Here is a 27314-nt window from a genome sequence, read left to right on the forward strand (position 1 = left end):
GGATCCCCCAGGGCTGCGGGTGGGTCTCTGCATCCCCCGGGGATCTCCAGGGGCTGCAGGGGCACAGCTGCTCCCCCATGGTCTCACCACGGCCTGCAGAGGAATCTCGGCTCTGGCTCCTGGAGCACCTCCTCCCCCTCCTTCTCCACTGCCCTTGGTGTCTCCCTGTTGTTTTCCCTCACATGTTCTGACCTCCTCCCCTTTGACTAGAAGCAAAACCTTGTGACTTTGTTTTGAATTTCTTCTTAAACACGTCGTCACAGAGACATTACCAGCCTCTTTCATTGGCCCAGGTTTGGCCAGCAGCATGTCCATCTTCAGAGCCATCAGAGATTGGGTCTGTTGGACATGGTGGAAACTTCCAAGAGGTTCTCAAAGGGCCACCTCTGTGCCCCCCCACTACCAAAAACCAGGCCAAGCAAAACCAATACACGATACAAGAATTTTTGGCAACTTTGCATGACAGACAGCTCTCTCAGACAGTTTAGCTTCATGCCTCTCATTTTTTTCTTGTATTAATTCAGAAATTCAGTTCCTAGCTCATTTTTCATTTCTTACCCAAAACCATATGAGCTCTGTAACATGTTGCAGTGGCTGAGTGTGTAATGACACCAACAGAACTATTACAACATAAAAGTCTGAGTCACCAAAACCTTCTGATTTAATAAAAAGTCTGAACTCCAGGAAGTGGGAAAATCCAAACATGAGGCTAAGAATCTGGAATATAGAGCTCTATTCATAATAGGGCTGTCAAGGAATAGAAAAGATTTTTTCAAAAGGCTGAATGTGCATCAGCCCTGGCTGTTAATTCCCCCAGTCTTTCACTCTGCTTTCCTTACTTTCAAAGCAGGAGGTGAACTTTTAATTGAGGGCTTTTAGACAGAGAAAGCTGTAGTTAAGGTTACACTGAAATGCCCTGTTAAGCATTTGAAAACAAGTTAATAAACTGGAATATGGTCTGGTGGAGCTCAAACTTTTCATGCTTTCCTACTGCCCAAGGGCATCTATTTCCTCTGGTAGTTTGAGGGAAATGTCTTTAGCCATTTTGCTCACGTGAAAACACTTTCAACATTTACAAGCTTTGAGAGTTTTTTTGCGTGGTAATTATTCTAAACCAGCTATTCAAATCTCTCCCAACTTTACCGAGGGGTTGCCAGCTGACAGGTTGGCCAGGGATGCTTTGCTGTCAGATTTTAACAACGGGCTTGGGCTCATTTCACACCTGATATGCCCACAGAATTTGCTTTTTAAAGTATTAAACACGTATTTTTATTTTGTTTGAAAGGATTCGACAAATAATTGCTGACAGTGAAAAAAATAGACCTTGTCAGTTGTGGCTGCTCTGTCCCAGAATGGTACAGCCTCTGTGTGCAGGTAAGAGTCAGACTCAAACCAGGAGATGCTAAAACACGAGGCTTAGTGCCCAAGTGCAATAACCCTTCAATATTCCCTTTATTCCCTCAAATGTCAATGCTATTGCCAGATAATGCTGACAAGTCTTGAAAAAACCAATAGCAAAGACATTAGGGAGTTCATGCTTGGTTAGAAATCAAAATTAATTTGGGGATCAAGGCCCAGAGGAGGCGTTCACACAAACCTCTGGCTGCTTGTGCTATCTGCAGGAGCAAAATTGATTATCAAACCAACTCAGTTGTCCTGCAATCCCTCCAAAAATTCTGAGATCCAAAGGCATACAACATTCTTCAGTGCAAGGACACAGACAGATAATACTTTCTTATGGTTGCAAGTCTCCTCTAAAACACAGCAGAGAATTACAACATGGCAGAGGAAGAATTTCAATCTACTTCTTTAGTGCCATAAAAGGGCCAAGTATACTTTATTTCATCTCAGATCTTTTTCAGGAAAATGACTTATCCTGATGAGTTCCAGGCAATCAGGTTTTTTCAGTCCATACAAATGCTAATCATCCATGAGCATAAACTATCAGTCAGACTCCAGGGAGCAAAACAAGCATTCAGTGAGAAAAACCTCTACCCAGTCTTTCTAAATCAGCTCTCAAACACTTGGCAGGTGAGTAAAAAACCTGCATTATTCCAGTTGCTGCACAGCGAGGCTGTGGATCAGGAATTCTGGGGAGCAGTGGTGTTTCTTACCTGAGTGGATAAGCATGTGTTGTTTTAGGTTCTGAATGCGAGTGAAGCGGACCCCGCACGTGGGACACTGAAAGGGTCTGTCGGGACCGTTTGGGCTGGGCCTCTCTGTGCTGCTGGTGGAAGGAGCAATGTAGAGTTGGTAGGGATACTGAGCGTTCTCCAGACTACAAAGAAAAAAGGCACTGTTTTACAAACAAGCCAGAGAAATGACTGAAGAAGCCTTGTCCGTGAAAATCTGACCCTTGAGCACTTTTGTGAAAGAAGAAGAAAGAGAGTGGCACGTCACAATTCTGCTGGAATCTCCATTTATTCTGGAAATCTCTGGGTCTGTAGCGACATGTCTGATCTGCACCTGAAGTCTTACAGTCACTGACTCTGCCTATCTGAACAAACCCAGGGAATAAGCTTGGACTCCTGTTTCTTTGGGCAACAGGCCTCAGCACAACTGCAAACTGAACATTATTTTCCAGGCGTGGGCATTTTCTCCAGCATATCGATGACTTGCAATCACTAAACAGTCCCTGAGCAAGAGTTTAAAGAGCTGAGCAAATGAAAAGCAAAGGAGTATTTTGCAGCTTCAGTGATATTTACAAATGAAATTAAAGCAAATTAATTTTTCATCTCAATCCAAGCTCCCTGAACAAATACTAGTATCTATAACTGCATATTTCTAAGTTTAAAATATTAATCTAATGAATCAATACTTGCTCTTTTTCTGATCTAAAGAACTCCATGAGCACAGCTCCAGCACTATGTTTAAAAAACAGCACACAGACTGCAATAAGGAACAATTTAACTTTCAAAGTAATTTATTTAAAACTGACTAATTGCTCCTTCAGAGCCTCTGGCTGCAAACTGTTTAAGGGAACTACAGCGCTCTAATCCAAGTCCTCAGGCAAGGATCTGGCTAAAGGGCACAGTGAAATAAGAACAAATCTTCTGGTACAAACATGGGAACAACAGGATTTGTACCTACCTGGGGTTTCCCTTCCCTGAGCATTAAGATCTATAGTTTTCGGTGAAATAGTCACTTCAGCTTGCTCACAGCCCGCTGAAAGATCACACATCACTGGCAGCAGGGAACTGCTCTGACCCTGACTATTCATTCCATGGCCAGCACATTGCAACTTTAGCTCTACCAAATTGTAATGCCTGAAATGTCCTGAGAAAAGATACAATGATGCCTCCTCACAGTCAGAAAGTTTTCCTAACTGAGGAAATCCTTCTGCTGCTCTGCTTCCACAAGCCCAGAGGGCTGGCTTCAGGGTTATGCTGGATTTGGGGACTTTGCACAAATACATCTTCTTAGACATCGTACAAAAATCCACAGAGCAGATCAGCACAGGAGGGCAAGAACTAGGATCATCTCTTTTAAATCAACACTTACACTGTTTTTACTCCAGGAAAGGATGTCACTACAACTGTGAAGACAAGGGGTGTCTGAATTCTGAGTGCAGAATTCTCAGCAGCAAAAGTTCCAGTTGTAAAATTTATCAGGAGAGAGAGCACAAGGTATCTCTTGATACACACAAGATTAAAGAGTTTCCTGTAGGAGTTGAGTATCACTCAGTCTGTAAAACCCATAAGGATTTCTGATCTCACATGGCATGGAGGTAAATATTCTTTCCTTCTCTGCATGGAAGAGATCTTTCAGTGGGAATTTTCAGTGTGTTTAAAGAATTTTTTGTTTTGAGTTTTCTATGCAGTTTGTGCTGAAGCTCTGCAGCTTTATAGGAAATTTCTGAAATAATCCACTGCTGAAAATATGTGTGCCACTTGACTTCAGAATTATAGGTGTAAAAGCCTGGATTAGTTCTACTGCAACATGTGCTCCTACTATTAATTCAACCCTTAAGTGCTGGGTGTTATTTTTATACTCAGGTTTGTCAGCAGATAGGTAAAATCTTCCATGTCATCCAAAAAGTCTTATCTAAGCAGTTATTTTCCCTTTTTAATCCTACAGTGGGACAGATTTTAGATGGAAATGACGGGAAAGGTTTTATGAGCTATGAAACACAGCTCTTGGTTATTAGCTCTATAGGGAGCTTCTCTTGACACAGTTTCTGGAATAACTTCCAAAGGTTCACACTTCTTCCTCAAACCCACTTGTCTTACAAACCCCTGCAAAAACCAGTTTGGAAAATTGTGCTTAGAGAGGGAATAACTAAGAACTAGAAGTCCAAGCAGTTGTGTGCACCCCTGTATGCCATGTGGGGGTACCTCCCTTGGCTCTAACAGAACTACGAGGTCTCTTTGACCAAACAGACACGGTTTAGTTTGGTTTTTTCTGCCAGCCTTCCCTTTTAAGGGATTCCCTTAAAACATCACTCAGCTCAGCTTGGCAAAAGCCTGCTAAATATTTACAGCAAGTGCCACACAGCCTCTTGGTAAGAAGCTACAGGCAGAAAGTTTGGGAGAAGAGATTTAAAGCTGCTCTGCCTGTTCTGTGGCTTGCAGTAGCGAGGTCTGGTGAAGTCAGGGCTAGGTCCTTGTTTTCAGTTTGCTGCTTTTGGGGCTGGGTATCACCTTCAGCATGCATGCTTCACATAGAGGTTTAATTAAAATTTATTAATAAGGAGCGATGATGAAGACACAGCAAAAACATGACTATCTTCACCAGTGCTGCCTGGAAATAGGAAATAAAAAGCAACGAGTAAGCAGAGTCTGACTTTCATCACCTACATTCCTCTAAAGCATCTGCCCCTCCAGGCACTGATTGTACTTTGATCAACAGAGAGAGCTAGATGTAGGAACAACTAAACATTGTGGGATTAAGGCTGGGGAGGTTAATTACAGCACAGCACTTGCTGCAGAACACTTTGCACACCAGGTTGGTACATACCGATCATCATCGTCTGCATGAGCGTTAGTGCCAGAGGTGCTTTGGAGTGTGGGCAATCCCTCTGTAACCCCCTCATCTATTGAGCCTAGGCAAAGAAAAAAAGGGCAATTTAATGCAAATAACTGTTCCAAAAGGGTTGGGGGGCAGGTAAATACACATTAAGCTTGCTTTCCCAAATCTCTGATAGATGCTGCTTCCTGGGTGATAATAAAAGTGCCTTGGGAAAGTAATTTAGAACTCCCAGAAGCAACTTGTTCCAAATCAGCTTCTCTCTGCACAGATTATCCAGTAAATTGACAACTCAATAAAGGGCACATATTTGGTACACCTAGAAAATGGAAATGTTAAATACAGTCAGTTTTCAAAAGACATCCAGTAGCAGTGTAAAGCAGAAATGTTACATTCACCTAAAGGGACTATTTTGTCAATTTTTCAAGACTTCCTGAGCAATCAGGAGTTCAAACCTGCTACACTGAATGGCTTCTGTGTTCCAAATCTTCCATAAATATATTAATTGATAATGTCTTCATTTATCAATAAGCAGCTGAGACAGGAAGAGCCCTCTGGGAAATGAGAAATGCAACACAAAAGAGAGCAAATACCTCTTAGAGAAATGTATAAACAAAACCACTCCAGAGCTCCGCTCAGTGCACCAGCATTGGGGCAAATGTAGTTCAAGGGGCTTGGGGAACAGAATGCAATGGAAATGCAGCACTAAAACAAACCCACACCTTAATTCACTGATGTGGCTGTTGCCACACCTCTCATCACCTCTGGGAGTTTGGTCAAGCCTCTGATCTCCCCCTCTGAATACAAGGACAGATGGGGAAGGAGATTTCTCTCCCTACCCCTCGAGGACAAGCAAAGCACAGGACAGTGCTACGAGCTGCTCTTGCTGCTGTGGTAAAATAATTCTGCTTTCTAAGAGTGGGGTACGTGAGCAATCTGAATTAGGGAACCCTAAAGCTCACCAGGAAAATCAAGTAGCATTAGGTGTACACTGGCAAGTGTGAGACAAAAGAGAAAACGAAAGAGAAGGAACAAAGATGTGAAAAGTAAAGCAGAAAATGCGCATATTCTGTCAAAAAGAATGAGAGATCTGAAGTGAAAGATTCTTGTCTTAATGTGATGCCATGTTATGGGGCCAGTGACGAGGAAAATTGCATCTCTGGCAGCTTCACAATTAGTAAAAGCAAAACCTTTGGTTTTGTTAAGAGGTGACAAACTATGCTTGGGAAATTCATCAACTAAGCAATCTATAAAGTTACAAAAGTTGATCCCATTTTGATTTATCCTTCTTTCTCATGAAATATTTAAATGAAAGTCTACTGAAAAACAAGCCTAACTGCTCTTAGGTTTAATTTCATGCCTTCACCTCTGAAATGCCAGAACTGCCAATGAATTATGAGAGTATCTTCTCAGACACAGCTGGTTTTGTACCCATAATGACTTATTTATCAAGTTCCTGCTCCATGTCTCCTTCTGTATTATAAAGTGCTTCCAAATATAATAAATTGCAAATGAACAATTCTTAAATTTCCCAAAGAGTGAATAAGAGCTTTCTGCATATCAGAGAGAGAGGCAAGAATGCTTTTGTAAGTGCACTATAAAACACTGAGATAAATATATGCAATTATATGAGGAAACTATGTTCAGGGAAGAAAAATCTGTACTTTACCAGATCTTGCTGCCTCCATTTACTGTTCTTACATTACTGCATAAAGTAATGCATCTTTGGGAGGTAAAAAGTGCTTTCTAGCTACAAAGTGTGCTGTATCAAAACTGTGCTAAAAAGCAAGAACACTGTTTCCCTTTATAGCAAAACATGAATAAAACCCCTTCTGAGGATGGTTATTATGCCAAGACCACTAAATATTAATTCAAACATATTCAAAGACAAAGAGCAGATTTGTATTTTAAAGATTTTGCCCTGGCATATTTTTCTTCTCTCTGCAGCTGTTTTAAGGCAGAACATGCTGTACTAAATGCAATGACAGATATTTAAGTTTAAAAATTATAATTGCTAAAGCCTGAGATTCTCTACCCCATGCACACAAAACTACTCATCTGTAGCCTGGAGTTTACACCTAGTTTGTTCTTTAAGCTGCCTTGGTGTGATATTTATTTATATATTTATGATATATATCACTTGATACGCTATTTTTAACTTTCCCTAATCATTATTGCTACTTGTTCTATTTTGTCTCTGATGATATAATTACTTTGATGAAATAATTTGCATCTTTTATCACATGTCCCTGGCAAAGTCTTTCAGTTCTGACTATAACGAGTTAAAAACTGAATCAATCAAAACCTGGTTTTGAACAAGGACCTCTTTTCCTGGTGACTCCCCAGCAAACAAATAGTTACTTTTAGTTTTTAATTTATGCACTATTTTGGCAAACTACATTTAAAGATTTAGAGTTAAACTATAAGATATTAAGTCTGTTTCTCAGCAAAGGTAAACATCCTTGTCCCCAATAAAGAAAATATTTTCATTTGGAAAAAGTATTACAACCTAAAACATCAACACGTGAGCTGTAAAAACTGGAGAACAACCCAACAGCAAAGGATGGCATAAATGGGAAATATTTTTATCTCTTTTTAGTGCCTATTACCTGAACAGTTTGACACTGATTGTATATTGCTACCCTGGAAGGTCAGCCTGATCTCACCTTCTCCAGAGAAGGCACAGTGTTGCACTGACCAAAGCAAGCAAATAATGCAGACTACAAGGCTATAGCTAATTACTTTGTTATAGTTATTTATTTAATTAACTGGGGCAGCCTTTCACGTACACGTTATTTGAATGATGCAGAGCAGTACATTTGCCATTCTTATGGTCTTCAAACAGAACAGGCTTTATTAAAAATCTTTCAGTAAACAAACTCTGCTGAGCACAGATCAAGCCACTTGAGAGTAAAACAGCTGACTTGGGCAAAATTTTGATAATTAAACTAGAAATACTGCAAAACCTCTATCTTCTGATTTACTAAAAGCCATTCAATGCATTCTGTGCAGAGGAAAAAGCAGATTGTTCCAGTAAACTTTAAGTATTAGCTCTTAATAAAGAACAGCCTCCTATAAGAACCCAAAACTGGTTTCAAATTGTCTTTCATGGAAAAAAGATTTTTCTCAGCAACCAGCAGCATTTGAAGAAGCAACTTGAGAATCAAATCCCAGAGAAATGGAAAGATTCTCAATGTTATGACTGTGTGGTTTTATTTTTGTCTGGGGCATTAAGATGACAGTGTTTCACCACTTATTTTGCAAATCCTCTTACAAAGGCTCTCTGTCACGATTATACAAGATTTGATGTCTGATGCAAAGTACTACTCTAACCCTTTGTGGCTACAGGCACAAGCCTTTCAAATCTGGTGCTGCAGCTCAGATGAGATCGTGCCTTTTGACACTAATGAAAGCAGAATTAAGTTTCCCCAGTCAGGCAACTAGAGGTAAAAAGGAGTTATCAACCTCTGCTGAATAAAGAGGGCTGCCACAGGCTTACCATTCTCAGCTGCCTTCTGCAAAGTTATTTAAAGAATTCCAAGTTTATGTGTAACATTTCATAAATCAGGGAAATAAAAGGGAGTTTCACAAAAGTAAAGCATGAAAACCCACGAGACAGATTTCCTCCAAGAAAATCACCAGTGCTCATGTGCCTGTTGCTATATGTAACTCCAGAAATGCTCATACCTATAGATGAAGACTGAGGGCTGATCAGGAGATCTTCCTGCACCTGCTCGCTCCCTGGGACCGTCTGCTGGTCACTCAGGGAGCTCTGGGATGCGCTCACAGGCTGTGACACCTCCTCGTGAACCTCCTCGTCACTCAGCCTTTCCACTTTGACACGCACGTCTTCCTCGATCACCAGGGGAGAACTGGCTTTCGTGCTCTCACAAGTCACGTAATCCGTCATTCTCCTGTTGGACTCGGAGGGCCCAGGCATTTCCAAAGTCCTAGAGTTCTCCCCCTGCTTCACCTTTTCTGACTGAAGTCTTCGATCAATTCCAAAAGGAAAAGTCCAGGGAAAAGCTAAGGACGAGTCCACGGGCTGATTTCTGGACTCTGGGTAAGAAGTTGAAGGATTGAGCACTTGGGGGGAACTGGTCTGTGTGTTACACTTGAGGGGGCTCTCAGGAGACATAACGATGTAGCTTTTCCGCTTTCTCCGAGACTCCCGGCAAACGGGAATGGTTCTTTCCACTACACTGCACTCAGAGGAGACGGGAGACAGGCTGCCATCTCGGGAAGTGAAATTGCAGTTTGCACTGTTCTCCTGTCCCGCATCCAGCACCTTCTCCTGCTGGCTGTTGGGTGTATTCCATAAAATGCTGGACTTCATGAACTCTGAGCACGTGCTGGCCACGCTGAACATCTGCATGTAGCTGGCGGCAGCCAGCACATCGATAATGTTTTCTGTGTTAATGGATAGTGTCGCTGTGTAAGCGTATTCCAGGAGAGGGATGAACCCTGTCACCGTCACGTGGTGCAGGTCCAACACGCTCTTGCTCTCATCCTCTGCTTGGCCAACGAGTTTGGAGCGGAAGAAGTCACTGCAGGCTGCCAGAACCACCTTGTGTGCCCTGAAGATCTTGTCCTGGACGCGGATGGTGATGTCACAGAAGTGTCCGTCATTCCGGAGCATGTTCAGCTTCCCCAGCATCTCCTGACTGTGAGCAGGGGAGTTATGAGTGAATGTTTTAACACCCATTTTTAGCTGGTTCTCTTAGCGTTCTTCCCACATACGACAGATCAAAGGTATCCTGAAATAAAGAGGAAAACTGTCATTTTCATCTCTGAAAGCAAAAGTCAAGTGGATTCATGATTACAAGACTGTATGAAGAAAATTCATCTGAATTCTCTAAGGCCAGGTTCTTCTAGGACCCAGACTGTGCAAGGGACTAACTCTACAGAAATGCAATGACTTACTTGGAATTTTCATAATCACAGGTTAAACTATTTGCAATCTATCCCCATCATCTTCCATACATCGATGTATCTGTATCTCCCTACACACATGGGGGTATCTCTCTCTCTCTCTCCACATTCCTGTTACTGCCCGCTCAAAACCAAATTCCCAACACAGCTCAAAAAAATGTTTGTAATACGACAAATACAGCATTTTTGAAACTATTATCTGTGTAGAAACCTGTATTTTTATTTTCTGGGCCCAGAAAACTATTGTTCACGGTTCTTATACCTGACAGACTACCCAATGTGCCTTTTAAGCAGAAAAGTCATCAGCTTGAGTCAACAAGGGTGCAGGAGTAAGCAAATCTCCCAGGGAAGGTATTTAATACCAGAAAAGCCTTAGAGAAACTACAGCATGAATTTTCAGAGACCAGAGTACAAACTAGTAAACATAAAACAAAAGTTGCCAATAATTCTGATTTCCTGCTGTAGTGCAGGTATTGATTACCTAAAGCTGCTTTTAACAAATAGTTTTAGACTAGGATGAGAAGTTATTGAAAATTCATTCAAAATCACAATGCATTATAAATCTGAAAGGAAAGTTTAAGTTTAAATCAAATACACATAAACTGGTTTTATATATGTGATAAATAAAACAAGGAGGGCAACTTCTTTCTTCTGAAAAACACAAACCTGCCTTCTTGGGGACCAGCTCTCTCCATGTGGGAGCAAATGAATGTGTTTTGGGCAAGGTCCTGATGAGAATGGCATGTTTGACCCCTGGATTTCTCAAAAAATTTCAGAAACATTTCACTGTAAAGGGAACATAAACCCCCGTGTTTCACCTCCTTAAGCCCCTTCCAAGCTTCCATGGAAGTTTTCTGTGTTGTACATGCCTCACACAATTAACATGATATAGAATTGCCTCACTGGTTAAACACCAACAACATTATTGGATTTGATTAGTTCCTGGAGTCAGCCAGCTTCTGCGCATCATCCTTCTTTCCCTTTCACATAAAAAAACATACCATGCTTGCAAATGGCTCACGTGGAGCTTCGCAGATACAAAGAACAACTTCAAGTGTGGAACAACTTACCCCAAATGTGACATATTGAAACAGCAGCTGTCACAGCCCACCTGGTTCTACAGACATTTACACTTGGCTGCTTCTTGTTCCTGGGTTTTCACTTTTGATACTCAAACCCTTGCAGACAGAGGAAAACCGTTCAAGAGAACAGATTAACTAACACTTGATAATATATATAAAGTCTGGTGGAAACTATAAGGGCCATTTGGGTTTAAAATGAAATTTCACACTAGCGCAGAGGAAGAAGTTAAGCACAAGCAAAACATTCCCTTCACTGAAAGAAAACGGATCAACCTCAAGAGGCATCTGAATATCCAGACTGTTTGTTCTCCAGCATGAATCAAATGAAAAGCATATTTCATTGATCTCAGACCAAAACACTACAGCAAAATCTTGTAACAGCATATTCAGAAATGGCCTTTGGATACCCTTCCCTCTGAAATCCCGGTCGCTGCAGCAGTTCCTTGGCACATCAGAAGTCCACAAGCACTTCTGTTCAGCAGCTCGTACAAGAACAATACATTCACAAGGACAAGCCATGGAATAATTTGGTACTTAGAAATAGTACCAATACATCATTATAAACAAGCAGAAAAATCTCAGAGAAATCCTCCCAGTTCCTACAGGCCCAAAAGACAAAGCCCATTTTCCTCTCTGTTCTTCTGAACAAGCAATGCTCATCCCTCCAGTCCCAAAGTGAGACCTTGATTCTGCTACCCTATTCTAAACCATTCCTTGTCCTGCTCCCCGCTTCCTGCCTCCTCTCCCCTCTTGTGGCTTCCTTTCTCCTTCTCCTTTCATTTTTTGCTTCCTTGACCTTGATCTGGTTACAGAATTTAAAATAAAATAGCGGAAGTCAGTGATGTGCAATAAATTGATTTAAATTTATTACAGGAGCAGTGTTCCTGCCACGAATGTGGGATATTGCTCTGTTAAATCACTTCTGCAAAATGAGTTTCACCCTCATTGCACTGACACCTCCATTCAAACAAGTGGCTCCTACCCAGGCCTCAGTGTGAACAAGGAGCAGGCACACACATGCTATTTTCAGGAAAATCCAAAGGGTTGGGCTGAGGAGGGGGATCAGTATCAGTTCCTTACAGTTAATGATGTAGTAAAAACATCAAATATTTTTAGAAGGTAATTTAAACAGTATGAAAATATTTTCCACATGAAAAGACGAGCGTGCTAAAGCACAGCCAGATTATACAATGGTTCAACTCTCTTTCTAATCTTTCAGTGGCACAGGGCACTTTTACAGCTGCACTCCATTCACAGTGACCTAAGGGAGTAAAGTGCTGCATCATTACAGCTTCACCCCAAGTCCATCATCTCTGTGTCACCGCCACTTCAAAATAACACTTTGCCATGTTTTATTTCCCATTCTCAGGCAGTCCCTGACAGCAGCTCCTGGACCATAAGGTGCAGGATGCCACATCCATAGCGATTCCAGAACCAGAAACCAGAACTAAATATACCCATGCCCTTGGGAATGCTGGGGTGAGGAGATCAAGGTGCACACCTAAACTAAGTGGTAAGTGGGTTGGAGCCGGAAAAGTTGTTAATTTTGGAGCCACAAACCACCGGGGATTCTCTAAGCAGGGACCAGGGATGGAATCACAGAGAGGGTGGCTTTTCCTTCCCAGCTGCTGAAAGCAGGGCTCCTCTTCCCAATCCCCAGGCACACACTTATGCCCAGGCCCACAACACATTTCAAACCTCCAGAGAAACACAGTGAAATTCAAAGACACTTTTACAAGTTTTAAAAATATTCACAGTGGGACACTTCAGTCCATATTTAATGGGCTGCATTTAACTTTGCCACAGACATTTACAGCTGGAAAAAATGGTTTTTCCAGCACGCCTTCATGCCATGTATTCCTGCCCTGGAAACATGTGAGGAATCACCATCACAGCACAGATCCGTGAACAAGGCGAGAACTCAAACACGAGCACTTCAGGGCTTCCAGAGCAAGGACAATTTTGTCCACTATTAGCCAAAAGCAGTCTGAAGGGAAGTGCTACCGTACCAAAGACTCTGTACAATTAATTTGAAAATTAGTTGGGATTCTTTTTACTCCTAGGAGCACGAATGAAGACCTGACCTTTAAGTGGTTTGGAGTAACTCAGCTCATTCTCACTGTTTCAAGGCTACTGAAATGCAATTTTTAGCAACAGCTACCACGTCACATACACTGTTTTAGGATTAAACAGGTGTCAAGTTTCTGAGCTTAGAAAGAGCAAAGATGAAACTGTACACTCTAAGTGTAATGTTATAATGTAATGAAACTGTAAATGGAAAAGAAACTATAATGGAGTTGAAAAATATCGCTTATGTGACCTTGTGTACTTCCATGTACACAAAATTTAGCTCCTTAGTCACCTGCTGCCTAATGTTATGGCTCAAATCACTGGGTTTGAAACATGGTATCTATAATAACTTTTTGGAAGAGTCAGTGAATCAAACTCACAGAGCTGTCTGCATTCAGTTTCTCACTTAGTCACATCATTTCAAAACAAAAGTAATTTGTAGCACCACAAAATGACCACCCCACCTTTAACCTCTCTATCCTGACCCGTGGCAATTTACAGCATGAAAACATCAACTTTTTCTGAATACGGAAACCAACAGACTTCATACCACTTTGCAGCCACATAAGTCCTAAAAAGATTAGGAAATTCCCACCCTGGTGCTCACCAAGCCCTCAGATACGTTCATCCAACTGCGAGCCCATGGTGTAAATCCAACCACTGGTTGATTTACTATTATTAATTTTTAATGCAGATCACTCCTTGGGCATTGGTTAGAGCAGCATCCCATCAACAGCAGCAGTCCAGACACAGACAAATCTTCCACAGGGATAAACGTGTGACCTGGATAATTTTATCTCTGTCATCCTCTGCAGTACACAGGTACCAGCACCCCTCCCTCCCTCAAATTAACTGGTTAGTATAATTAAGTACAATTAAGTTCATAATTGAATCAGAACAGCTGTTTCAATCAGAACAAATTTCAAGTTTGCTATTTTTATTTCTATCTAAACACACATCTGTTTCCCAAAAGCAGCTGGCCTAATAAAAGGTACTATCGCCACTATGAATCTTGCCCTGCTTCACTTCACAAACTGCTGGCCACAGCTACTACACCATTCTAATTTCAAATCAACAGCACTTTCTAAACTTTATTTAAAAACATATTTTAGGTCAGCAAACCCAGTCTGACCTCAACCCACTGCCAAGCCTGACAGTATTCATGTAAAAGAAAAGGCAAACACGAGGTTTCTGTGCTCAAGATGATGTCAGTTCGTAGCATTCACTTTGGCGCTCTGGAATCTCTGGAATGCAAACCTGTAACCTTTGTCTGCAGCGGGTGAATGGACCAGGGAAATGGCCCATTCTGGGAAGTATGCAGGGCTTGAGAACCTCACTTTCCTCCAGGAGAGCAGACTCCAAACGTGAGTGCACAAAGGAGCCAGTGTTAAGGCAGCTACTGCATAAACACTGTTATGTTAAACCTGAAAGAGATGCCAAGCTCCAGCCTGTACTGGGAGTGAGGTGATGCCATATCCTGCAAAAAACTGGGAGCATTCAGTGCTGGGGCTGACCTGGTCCTTGGTCTCTCAGTTCAGGAACCAGACACTGACTCTCCAAACCATTTCACTGAAATATCCCAGGACACTGACACTGCTCCTGTATCCCTTTCCTCTCAGCTTCTCAGAAGAGGCCTATTTTCAGGCACTTTCTGTTTTAAAGACTTTGGAGGTGTTTTGTTCTTGGGCAGGGCTCAAACTGCACATTGAACAGTCCCTTGGGAAGATCTCTGTCTGCCCAGCAAAGAGTGGCTGATGACAGGTTAGTAAATCCAGAGAACTCCACTTGGGAGCTGGAATGGAAGAGCAATTTCACCTAACGAACGGAAAGCTTGAAATACTACAACCCACCTATTTATTGTTAGCAGTTAATGCTCCCTTTCACAGCAGAAGGCATATAAAGAGTGTGTTGTGCTTTCCCAATTTGCTCCAAAAATACTGCATTTGACAGGACCATATATTTTGTAAAGATTGGGGTTTTGGCATACCACTGTTGACAAGCTCATGTGCCACAGCTTTTGAGGCCACTGACTTCGTGACCATTAGTGTCGCTCACAGAGAGCATTTGTTGCGTGCTCTGTACTCACCCCACAGCCTGTTCCTTTGTTCCACACTTCATTTTTTAATTTTTTTTTTAAAAGGGTACTTTCCAAGGATGCTACAGTGGCAAATTGCTTCAAAAACAGCCACCTCTTCCTCTGAACAACTCTTGGCAAAGAGACTTTCCAAATTCTAGAATTTAGATCTTCCTAAATTTTAGGTATAGCCCACCAGAAGCTGCTGCTGAAGGGTGGCAGGCAGTACTCCAGAACTAGACTTCAGCTCCATAGAGGGAGACTAAAATACTATCAAGGAAGCAGCCGTGGCTCAAACTGATCCAGGTCAATGTAAACAACCTACATAATTTTCAGAGGCTCTGAATGTTTATCACTCCCAGAAACTGCATTGTACCAATAAGCTCCTCTCATCCCCTGATTTTAAATGAATTTGTAAGCATTTAGGTAAGTTTCTTGTGAGTGCTGTAAGAGCTGAGGTTTACAAAGTCAACGCATCAAGGCTGCAACTCTTCACAAAAAATTGCTGAAAAGATTTGCACATCTGGAAATCCTGAGCTGTGACAGGGCCCACCATAATTTTTGGTAGCAACCAAGGTAAACCTCTTCAGGGCAGGAAAGAGATAAGGGCAAAAGCACATAATATTTCTTTACTGTAAGTCCTCCAACAGACCAGGTACAGTGTTTATCTGCAAAGGACAAGGCAAAAAGCATCCAACAACTCCTCTTCCAAACTAATTACTCAGGAAAAAAGCATGCCCAGTATCCATGAAATACATGTTTCGTATTCCTAACAGATCTCTTCAGTTTCCCCAAAATTAAACCCTGTAATAACAGAAAACAAAAGCTTTAACTGTACCATGCCACAAGAGGAAAGCAGATGTGTGCGGCCATGGCAAAGCCCCAGCTCGCAGTTACAGCTCTGACTCACACTGTCACTGCTATCGAAAACATTAATCTTTCATGGGGGTAGGAAAAAACTGACTCAGATCATGGAAAAATGCATTTGCATGATGCAAATCTAGTAGGTGTATTTTAATTCTCAGGGCTGGTGGAAGCATAGAGACAAGTAGTGGGGTGCCAAACCCATCAATTTACTCTACAAAATGGTTTTATTGTAAGTCGAGATGGGATGTCAGCTGCAACAGAACACTTCTGAAAAGATAAAATTAGAAAACATTTACATACACATTTTAAGGGAACAGTACCAACAGACTTTCCCCAAGCAGAAGAGCACAGATTATTTTAGACTGGTTTGCATGACTGGAACTTCAGCTGAGTGTTGAATCCAGGAGCTGATACCCCTCCTCTTGGAGGTGCCAAGGCTCCCAGCCACTTATCACCCCTTCAATTTATCACTCAAAACCAGCCACTGGTTTTGGAACAATGCCTTAATCACTGTTAGCTTTTTGAAAAAAGTTAATCTAATTAACTGCTTGATGTATATTCCCATACAAGAGAGAGCAAAAAATTCTCCTATTTTGGCATTCTGTTTTAATTCTTACCAGCAGCAAGGTGTAAGATATGGTCAGACACTGCACCATCCTTGCAATCAACTTCTACACCTTCCTAGTACTTCATTTAACTTCCCTTGCCAAAAGATGGACAACACCTTAGCATGTACTTCCTGTTCCTCTGTGGTTTTGCAGAATTTTTGTACTTTAACACCATGGATGCTAAGCACACCATCTGCTGTTAAAGCAATACAGACCAAGAACAAATCAGAAATATTTGCTTAATTCCAAATATCTCAGTTGTCCTCATTCAAAACTGTAAAACTTGAAAAAAAGGTTTACAGTTTCCAAAGTGAGATGACCAAAGTCTTCCTCATGTCACAAGACTGCCTTAGCATATAAAAGTCAAAAAAACCCCCCAAAAGATCTACTGTAATGGAAAAGATGTATATACGTGTCTACTACTTTTAGTTTAGAGTATTAAAACCAACACAAAACACATCCCAGAGCTCTTGTTCCTGTACTGTGAGGTCACAACAAAGAAAAAGCTGAAAACCGTTAGTTAAACCATCATGGTTTTTCAGGAGTTGCTGCTTCTACATTTAAGGTGAAGCACAACGTGTCTTAGGGATTTTTGTTTGTTTTCCTGACTAGCCATTTGCATGGAAATTAAGAAGCTGGACGTTAAAATTCAGCAGTTGTGTTCTGACAGTGTGAAAGGAAATATTAGAAAGCCTGTGCGGGCTGATAGGAAGAATTACAGCCTGCAGAGGAGAGCCCAGCACACGGCAGAGGATGGAAATGGTGTGCATCCAAACCAAACCAAACCAAACCTGTCGATCACAGCAACTTCACAAACCTTCAAAAACCTCCCAGCGATGGAACAGAACAAGGCACAGAACTTACCTATTTGGGCTGATGCATCTTCCAGAGTGTTTCTGCAGAGTGTATCTGTTTGAAACACCCAGGCATGTCCTAGAGTGGACAGAGTAGAACTCTCCCATCTGGCAGAATTAAGCACTCATCTGCCTGACTGTCATAATTACAGATTCCAAGGCCACATTCATTAACTTCACCAGCAGCCACATACTTGCAGCAGACTCTCATGCAGCTCTGGCTTGTCATTTCCTCATGAAAGTGACACTTCTAGATTTATTCTTGTCCCTTATCAACCCTTATATATGGCCTACAGGAGGGGGCCTGCAAGACTTTCTCCTGTCTGATCTCAAATTGGCAGGAGAGTTTAATCCTACCTCAATCCTTTCTTTCTAATTTTTATGGCAGGAATTGCACATCAGTTATGTCTCAGGCAAATGAGAGTTCTGGTCTCTGCAGCTGATGGGCTCACAGCTGCCATGAAGCAGGTCTAGAGTGGGAAACCGATACACAGATAAATGGGGACATCATTAACAGCAGAAATGTCACAGAGCTGGAATTTAAGTCATCCATAGTGAAGTTTCTACTGCTAAATGCTCCTGTTGGCTTCAGGGCAATGGAAATTCATCTGTAAAGCTCTGTAAATGGCCATGGCTGAGCACAGACCCTTCTGACTGATGGGAAAAGCTGCGAGTTGGCAACAGCTTGTAATCCAAATGCTTGGGAATCACTGAGAGCCGACCTGGAGCTCTGTACGTAGGCACTGAGTGTGCTGGATTAATGCAGCAAGATTAAAGCATAGCTACAACTCCTGGCCCAGATAAAACTTCCAGATTAAATGTCCCGTTGTAGGTGTGTAGAACATGTTACCACTCCTTTCATTAGAAGGCAGTCTAAAAGTGTTTCCATTAGACACTGCTGTGATTAAACACTGATACTTTAATTCTCAGGGAAAAGGTGTCAGTGTAGCAGGAGCAGAGGCAGGACTGTTCAAAGACTGCCTCATTTTGTGGTACACACCTGCAAAAAAGCTTGGCAACATTAGCACTACGATAATTTTGTCTCTCAAATATTTAGTGTACAAGGTCTGATTATTAAAAAATATAGAGATGTTTTCATCTCTCAAAGATACATGATTGCAGGTGTTTGTGTACAACTGCAGAAATCCAGCCAAAAGAAAACAAATGGAAGAAAAAAAGAATGAAGAATAAGAAAACAAACAGAAATTGGGATAGCACCGGCATTTACTGAAGTTGAAGTATCTCAAACTGAATTGCTAATATATTTTTCAGAAAAAGAGGAAAGGCCACCTATGATGAGAACTTCATTAGATGTTTGACTAACATGACAGAGAGAGCTATTACTGAAAACACGGAGATGAACAGACAAATTGAAGGTGAAGAGCCAGCTGAAAGAAAGTAATTCACGTACTTGGAATAACAAATTAAAGAATTCACCTATGAAGTGCCATAAGAACTTATTTTAGCAAAGATCTCCAAGACACTGGCTCAAAAAACGCTGATCAAAAGGTTAAGATGCATCGTCAGCATAACACACAAAAACAAATGACTGAGAGCTGGAGCTCCAGGAACAGAACAAAATTCATAGGAAATCCAACAGTATGAACTTAACACTTGATGTGATACATCAGGGAGCTAGAATGGACTTGAGCTGTAAACTGGAAGCTAATGAGTTATCAGTGACTTTGGAGTAGGATCTCCATACTATTGAATTAAATTAACAGCTAAGTAAAAGGCACACAGAACACCAGCCTACTGCAATGCTTCCTTTTTTGCCAGGTATTTGTCAATATCTATTTTAACCTCCTGATAGCTTCTCAAGAAGGGGGGTTTGGTGTATTTTTCTTCTCTGTGCAGCTGTCCCTTAATGTGTCTGTAAAGTAAACTGTGCTTAGATCTTTTCAGAGCATCTTTCACAAGGGACACCGCAGCAGCTAGGACGAGTGCACTGAGCAGCACAACAGCTCCTAATCTCAGCATCTAATTAAAAGCAGAGATTACAATAATCAGGGCAGGACAGTAGTGCCTGCTGTATGTAAACTGATCTGACGCCACAGACTGCTTTTATGCAACAGGAAGATGTTTCTTGAGACCATTTACAGATAGAGAAAGATGTATGTCCTTTTTTACGACTCTCTACCTTTTAACATTCTGTTCTCCAAAACCCATGTGTCATGCAACAGTGATACTCTGAAATAAGATTTATCTGGGGAGAATTGTCTTGTTTTCCTCAGCCATGACAGTTTTTTGAGGTTTGGTGTGATCATTTGAAGTCATCTCTTTTGGAGAACAGAATGTTACCATTCACTACTTCAAAGGACCTAGATTTAACTTGTTGCCTTTTTGAAGCTGCAGTGTAGTGTAGAAAGTTTATGTGCCTAATATAGCTTTCACATGGTTGAATAAGCAAACCAGATAAATGCCACCTTCCCCAGCCTCTGCTGCTTTAAACTTTGCATTGTAGGAATCTCACATTAGCATTCCATATAACACATAAAAGCACATTTTCTGAGAGCACTTAAAACTGAGGCTCGTTTAACAATATGAGCAGTAACTGTGAAAAGGTCTTGTTCCACACTGAATTTCCTTTATTCTCATAATTAAAATTAATGTGTGAACTTCACTAGTCAGAGTGTTTTGGGATATTTCACAGCAGATTCACTACCCTGTACTTTTGGTTTTCACCAGTTCTCCAAAAAAGCACATGAGCAAACTACTAAATGTGCCATCAACATATGAAATAAATCTCCATTGGTTTTTTTTTTCTTGGTAGAATAAAAGCAACAAGTGAATTCAGTCCTCATCATATCCTTATGCAGGGAAGCGCCTCAGAATGTAATCAGATTATAGCGAACAGACTGATGTGTTACAGCCCTAAGGCACACATTCAAATTTAACCACGCTTTCCATGACAGTGTTCGTGCATAATTTTTATGTGATCTCAGTAACTTTTTTATACTTTTGCTCCATGCAAATTCAGGTTAAATTCTTCCCGAATTTCTTAGTGTAGAAAAGCTGTTACATGACCATTTCCCACTCTGTGTAATAAAAAGCAAGGCTTCAGTTTTATAGTCCCTGGTCTTTAACAACAGTACAAAAAAGCCCAGTTGAATATTAAATACTTTTAAGTACTGCAAATTGCCAAAAAATGTCCATATATTACTTTCATTTGCACATGGCAGCAACTGCTGCAACCTGCTAATTTAAACTAATTCCAGAAAGCTATTTTTTCTTGTTTTACCATGGCTACCCACAGCATTTGAGCCTTCATTTTCAGAAGCTCTGCAAGCATATTGACACAAAGTCAGGAAAAACATACATGATGAAGACTACTCAAGCCAGCCTCCCAAATTAGTCACAAAAGCAAAAATCTCCAAGCCCTTTCAGGTGATGGCATGTGGAAGTAATATCAGGAAAAATGGCACACCAAAGCAGTATGGCTCAAGATTTTCTTGGTATCACTCCTCCGCTGAATCCCTGAAAGAGTCAAAAAAGACAAAAATAGCAAAACCCTCCCTATCTGTGGTTCCCCACACATTATTTTTTCCTTTCCTCCAAGGCAAAATCAGGGCCTATCTGGGTGCATGACACCAAGAGCAGCTGAAGTGCAGAGTCCCTCCTCTCCACTATCCCTCAAACCATGCCTCCCACCTCACTGTGTTTCCTCCTGTCCCTTGGAAACGACTCCCTTGTCTCCTCATTTGACAGATATAAATGACTGGAAGGCATACCACGACCAGTAGGTTTGTGACAACCAAATTTGGCTAAGTTCTAGTTTTCACTAGTTCAGCACAAAGCTTACCTGTCAACTGACTGGTTGTTTGAAATAGTGAGGTTTATTACACAAAATGACAGCTTTTCTCTCTCACTTTTATTCCAGGAAGCATTACACCCTAATGAAATCTACATTAACTATAACAAACGATTTTTTCTGAAGGGCAATGCAAATCTGAACTCTCCCTGAAGCACACCAGCCCCATTAACACCCCGAGTGCTGGAAGCAACACTGAAGAAAAACCTTCGTAAAGAGCAGAAGGGAGAGATCAAGGCAAAGTCTCACATCCCGTACGATCCGAGGAGGAGAAAAGGCACTGCTAATCCAGACAGCATGGACTGCTGCCAGCCAGTCAAGGTGTCACAGACATATAAACAACAGCCACCTTCCCAACGGAAGCAGCTATAAAGAATCCTGAACAAGTTCAAGCAAGGCAGGAATGTGGTTGTGTCATCACCCTTTCAGCACTACGTGTACCTTTATTTTCCTAATGACTCATTTATGCAGATAAATGCCTAAAAGGAGTTCTTCTTGGCTCCGAGACCTAAAAGTCCTTGTATTTGTCCACAAATCACGTTATCAGGTGAGCAGCAACTCCACAGGCTGTAGCTGTCTGCCCTTGTATGGCCAAAGCTGGCCTGGCAGAACCATATTCATGATTTGTGCTGGGCATAAGGAGAGTTTTGGGGTTTTTTTTTTAACTTTCAGTATCTTTACTAACATTTTACAGAAACTTCTCACAGTAGGTATTTCAAAACAGGGGTATTTATCCACTTAAAAAACCAAAAACAAGACGTTGAAAGAAAACTGCAGGAACTGTTGGACCACAGAGCTCCAACACTGTCAGTATCTGTCCCTAACACAGAAGTGTCCCTTAACCCACCAGTTATTCCCAAACCCATCAGTAATTTCTAGGACTCTTAGGTCTCCACAGGACACAGCATCTTCATGCTTCCAACAGACTTAACTCTGGCAAGCATCCACCATGACTGTAGTTTTTCCATAGTGCTCTCTTGGTAATATCCAAATACAAAATGCCTTATCAACTGCCATCTGTAGCTGTATTTATAAACGAAGATCTTCTTCAGTATCTGTACTTCCACTACAGTATCTTTCACTACGATTACTATGTTCACTTGTACTTTGAATATAAAACATTACCCACAGTAAGTGTTTACAACGTTATCACAGATGAGCTACAAAGTATCCCTTAATTAGAAAGCCTATCTCCCTTTATTCTTGGGTAAAGCAACCAAGCAAATGGTATGGCCAAATCACCTCAAAACAACAGAGCAGAGCTCAAAGGGAAAAAAACCCCCAAAGTGATGTAGAGCTGCCTCTGCAGACAGATGTACTAAACAGACTGGGACAACGCAGCCTGGAAAAGGAAAAGAACCCAAAGAGAGAAAACTGAGAACATGGAAACCTATAAAATCACAAATGAGGTGCTGATGGGAAAAAGATTCTTTATTCTTTCCCATACTACAAAAAGTAGGAGGGACTCAATGAGACCACAGTTTAAAAAGAAGCAAAAAAACCCCAGAAGCCAGGTATTATTTTTGTACAAATTGAGGGATTCATCACAGGGTATTCCGTGGAAGCTCCAGGTATAAACTGTTCAAAATGTTTAGGCAAATCCCTCAAGGACAGGTCCGACAGGCACTGCCAGCTCAGACCCTCTTGCTCAGGACACCTCGAAACCCAGGAGTTGGGGATGATGACTGAGCTGTCTGGGGTTGCTCCTCCACTCTTCCCTAATGATTTACTTCTGGCCACTGTCACAGACCACATGCTGAGCCCAACACACTTTTTGCAGCCCTTATTATCCCACCCTTCGCGTACTCTGATAAATATATTCACGTGAAATAATTATTTCCCCAGCTCTAAATTGGAACGCATTAAAAACACGCTATTTACAAATAATGCACAGTTTAAGTCACTTCCTTAACCTGATTAAATGGAATGTAAGAATTAAATGAAATGCTGAGCATTTACATTTCCTGTCATCCCATTTTATCAGGTTTGCAGCTCGTTTCCTACCACCACCATTTCATTTCAGCACCTTGCACAAAGCAGTCCTAGACATCTGCTTTCATCCAGAGAAACCATTAGAAGAATCAATTTGCTCTCCAACGCAAGAACAGTGATGGACTCCTATGTTTACTTAGCAATAAGCACACAACTATTTAATTAGATCTAGATGCTGGAAACTGCATCTTTGAGGCAATAGCCGCAGCCACAAAGAATGAAGCGTTTCAATTTGTTATATAAATCAATGTTTTCAGTATTTTTTTTTTTCTGCTTGTAACTGCTGACTTCCATATGGGAACACTGTCACAGGTATAGAGGCACATCTCCCACCCGGTTTGGCTCTTGTACTCTCACACAACACTTCCTCAAAGAAACAAGCAATTAAGTTGCTGCCCCTTCTCAGCCACATGCGATTCCAAGATTGATGTCGTATTTCAAGCGACAGACTGTGAACACGCTCTGCAACCGTGGCATTTAATTTAGAAGTCAGCACTTGACACATTGAAGTATTTGGAATTCCTGAAGTCTGGCTGTCTGCACAGTTGCATAATTTGAGCAGGGATAACCTACTTATAACCGGGAGAGGGAGAAGAATGTCAACAGACAATCCCTTCTACGTCAGGGGACATCTCCTTCCTCGTCACATGCCAGCAAAAGCATCACTGCTTTGTCACAGGTTGACTTTCTTTTTCTTTAAACTAGGGGATTACAGTTCCTAAAAGGAGTGAAGCTACATATATCACCAGATGCTCTCCTAGGAATACACTCAGATGTTCTCAAAGCTCACAGAAAAACAGCTTTACCAGACATAATGGATGAGGCCAGAGAAACACTGATGTGAAATACCCCACAAGGGTGAAGGACCCAAGACTTGATGCTGGTCACATAAACACCTCACAAGGCACAAGCACCACACATCCATTCAAAGAAAGGCCATAAAGATACAAAACAAGTCACAGGATACAACCAAAACCAATGTCTGGGTGGTTGTTCGCCCTCAGACAAGGGGGAAGCTGTATTTGCTTTTGATCCTCTTGGCAAACAGCTGAGCAGACCCTCCGAGCAGCACAATTCCCTACCGACACTGCAGAATGAAACCACCCCTTTGGAAAGTGCCAGAGTTTATGATTAACCTCCTGTTGCAACAAACATGGCAAGGATTCAGTTTCACTCTCTGACTGCTCCTCTTACATACTGCAGAAAGAATACATAAGGACACTCTCTCCCCTCCAAACCTCACAGTCACTGAAGCAGGAATTCCCTCACCCTGTAAACAAAACCAGGGCAAAACCTCCCAAGCATGATCCTCCCTCAGCATGCATGCATCATCCACCTGGGGAGACTAAAGTAGGGCTGGAAATTCCCTTCCCATGGAAAGAGACTGCTTGGAGTGTTCGCACCAATTAAAGCTTCGGATCAAAACCAGCTGTTTAAATAGAAGTAGTCCCAAGGGAGAGGCACTTAGAGCATTGTAACTGGTTCCTGGAATAAACAGTTTGACATCAATGGAGGCATTTACACTGGGAGAGCTGTGTCTGAGCTCTCAGGCTCAGCTTCACCTTCTTAAATAGCTACACTTAAACCCAGGCAAGGTCTCCAGGCTCATCGCACCTTGGATCTGCGTCACATGTAGACACCAAGCTGCAGTAAGAGACCTCGAGGGCAGAAGAAAAGCACATTGCACTCCAAATACCCTGAAAGACTCCTGGATGCTGGTCTGCGACCTGCCTGCATAGGAGTCACTGCCACTCAGCATCACCTTGCAGGGTCCACAGAGCAGTGCCACAGGTGTGTCCCACATATGACAAGTAACACATCACCTCGTCTACGGAAATATCCAGCTCAGAGCCAGGGATCCATTCAGGAGTGAACTGGGTGACCTCTACCTAAGTAAGAGCTGTCATGTGGATACCTGGTGGATACACCCCGAGAATAAATAAAATAGAAATTTAAAAAGGGGAAAGGTAAAGCCTCGTATCAGGCAGAAGCATAGAAAGAAAGCAGGGGCAAACATGTAACTAGGAACACTGAGAAACTCCCCATGTGGGCATGGCAAACCCAGAATATCAGCTGAGGACAATTATGGAAGTAGAAGACTTCTAGAAACATCACAAAATGGTTTGGGTTTGAAGGCACCTTAAAGATCACGTCCAACTCCCCTGCCACAGGCAGGGACACCTTCCACTAGACCAGGCTGCTCCAAGCCCCGTCCAATCTGGCCTGGAATGTTTCCAGGGATGGGGCAGCCACAGCTTCTCTGGGCAACCTGTGCCAGGGCCTCACCACCCTCCCAGGGAAGAATTTCTTCTCAATATCCCATCTAACCCTGCCCTCTGGCAGTTTGAAGCCATTCCCCCTTGTCCTGTCACTCCATGGCCTTGTCAAAAGTCTCCGTCCTGCTTTCCTGGAAACCCTTCAGGCACTGGAAGGGGGTGTAAGATCTCAGAAAAAAATCCTGGAGTGGACAAATTATGTATATGACCAGAAAAAGAGAAAGTGATGGTATTTTAGACCCATGGGATGTGCAGATACCTAGGAAGTACACAGACTACTTAATTGTATTCTGCTGGACTGCTCAGCAAAGGAAACCCCAGAGTCAAAGCAAAAACCAAGCTAGGCTTAACCTGAGAGTCTCACACTGCAGGATCAGCAGGGCCCAGGAAGGACAAGGGTGGAAGTTTCAGCCATGGAAGATTTAATAGCCAAGAAGAGATCAGAGTGGGTACAGGGGTGACCTCTCTGGCACGTGCAGCAGGGAAGTGATGGGAGCAAGCATGGGAACAGCTGCCACTGGGCATCTGTGGGAACATTCAAGACATGAAAGGACAACAGTGGAAACCTCCACATGCATGAGCAGTGCCTGTCTGCAGAAAGGCCGCTGGCCTGCACCTTCCCTGGGGTGTACAAACACACACAATGCGGGATGCACCAGCTTTTGGCAGGAAATCAGTGGGATAACCCTGGTGAGTGTGGAGGAGGAGCCAGACATCCCTCATCAGTGGGCAGAACAGGCTCCACAGCACAGGAGATGGGCTGGAGGAGTCATCCCTTAGGATTTGGAGGAGGAGATGTCTTTCTGGGTGGGGAAAAAGTCAGCAGCTTTTTGCAGACAGGTAGGAGCCCCCTGAGGTGTGGGATTTAACAGGCTGTGCTGGTCAAGCATGGAGTTCATTCCATCTGTGCGTGGAAACAGGTACAGCAGATTTTGGGAGGCACTGGTACCCTGTGTGTATTAAATGAGACAACAGGCTTTTGGCAAGCAAGAAGCTGATGATACCCTCCCAGAATCTGCTGATTATGTTTATATAGGAAAATGACTCTGGAGAGATGGAAGGAGAGCAGGAAAACACGAAGCGGTTCTTGGCAGATGAGCACTATATCACCCTCATGGTGCGTGGACACAGAGACAGCACAGCAGACCCTGGCAGATGGACACTAAGGAACATGCAGAAGGGGCTGTTGTAGGAAAAAAACAAACAACAACAAAGGGACAGCCTAACAGCTAGTGGGAATCCCTCTATTTCCTCCCATAAGCCGGCACTGGATGCAGCAGGTATCCCGTTGGGACGAAGGAAACAACACAACTTCCCCCCCCTCCCCCCCACCCCTTGAAACTACAGGTTTGCGTGCGTACCCACAGGCTTCGCCAGCCAGTGCGGCTCCCTCGGGGCAGGGGACATCCCCGGAGGGCCGACCACCGGCACAGGGGACACCCCCAAACACGGCGACACGAGGCAGGGGACACCCCTAAACACCGGAACACGGGGCAGAGGACACCCCGAGGGAGGTGACACCCCCAAACACCGGCAAAAGGGACAGGAGACACCCGCGGAGAAAGGTGACACCCTCAAACACCCGCACAGGAGACACCCCTCGCCCCGGGAACCGACGGTGAGGCGCGGGGGTGACACGGCCCCGCGGGGGGGGGACACACGGGCTGTGCACCACGCAATGGGATCCCCCGGGGGGGTGACCGCAGCCCCGGGGCCGCGGGGCACGGACGGGAAACACAGGGCAAGGGACGGGACGGGACTGTAAGGGAGTGGGGAGAGGGGC

The 27314-nt window shown here is 42.7% G+C and overlaps 1 protein-coding gene across 2 annotated transcripts in view; it reads right to left on the minus strand.

The window, feature by feature from the left end:
• The window catches only part of ZBTB44 (zinc finger and BTB domain containing 44), an 18576-nt gene extending 8854 nt beyond the window's left edge, over positions 1 to 9722 (minus strand). For both annotated transcript variants that reach the window (XM_008636896.2, XM_017738493.1), the window contains exons 1-3: positions 8653 to 9722; positions 4957 to 5041; positions 2115 to 2278 (exon numbers count right to left, since the gene is read on the minus strand). In XM_008636896.2, coding sequence (XP_008635118.1) covers positions 2115 to 2278; positions 4957 to 5041; positions 8653 to 9670 — 1267 coding nt within the window. In that variant the 5' untranslated portion in view covers positions 9671 to 9722. The remainder of the gene's footprint in view (positions 1 to 2114; positions 2279 to 4956; positions 5042 to 8652) is intronic.
• Between the last annotated feature and the right edge of the window lie 17592 nt (positions 9723 to 27314).

Source organism: Corvus brachyrhynchos, unplaced genomic scaffold (assembly GCF_000691975.1).
Source record: "Corvus brachyrhynchos isolate BGI_N302 unplaced genomic scaffold, ASM69197v1 scaffold46, whole genome shotgun sequence".
Lineage (NCBI taxonomy): Eukaryota > Metazoa > Chordata > Aves > Passeriformes > Corvidae > Corvus > Corvus brachyrhynchos.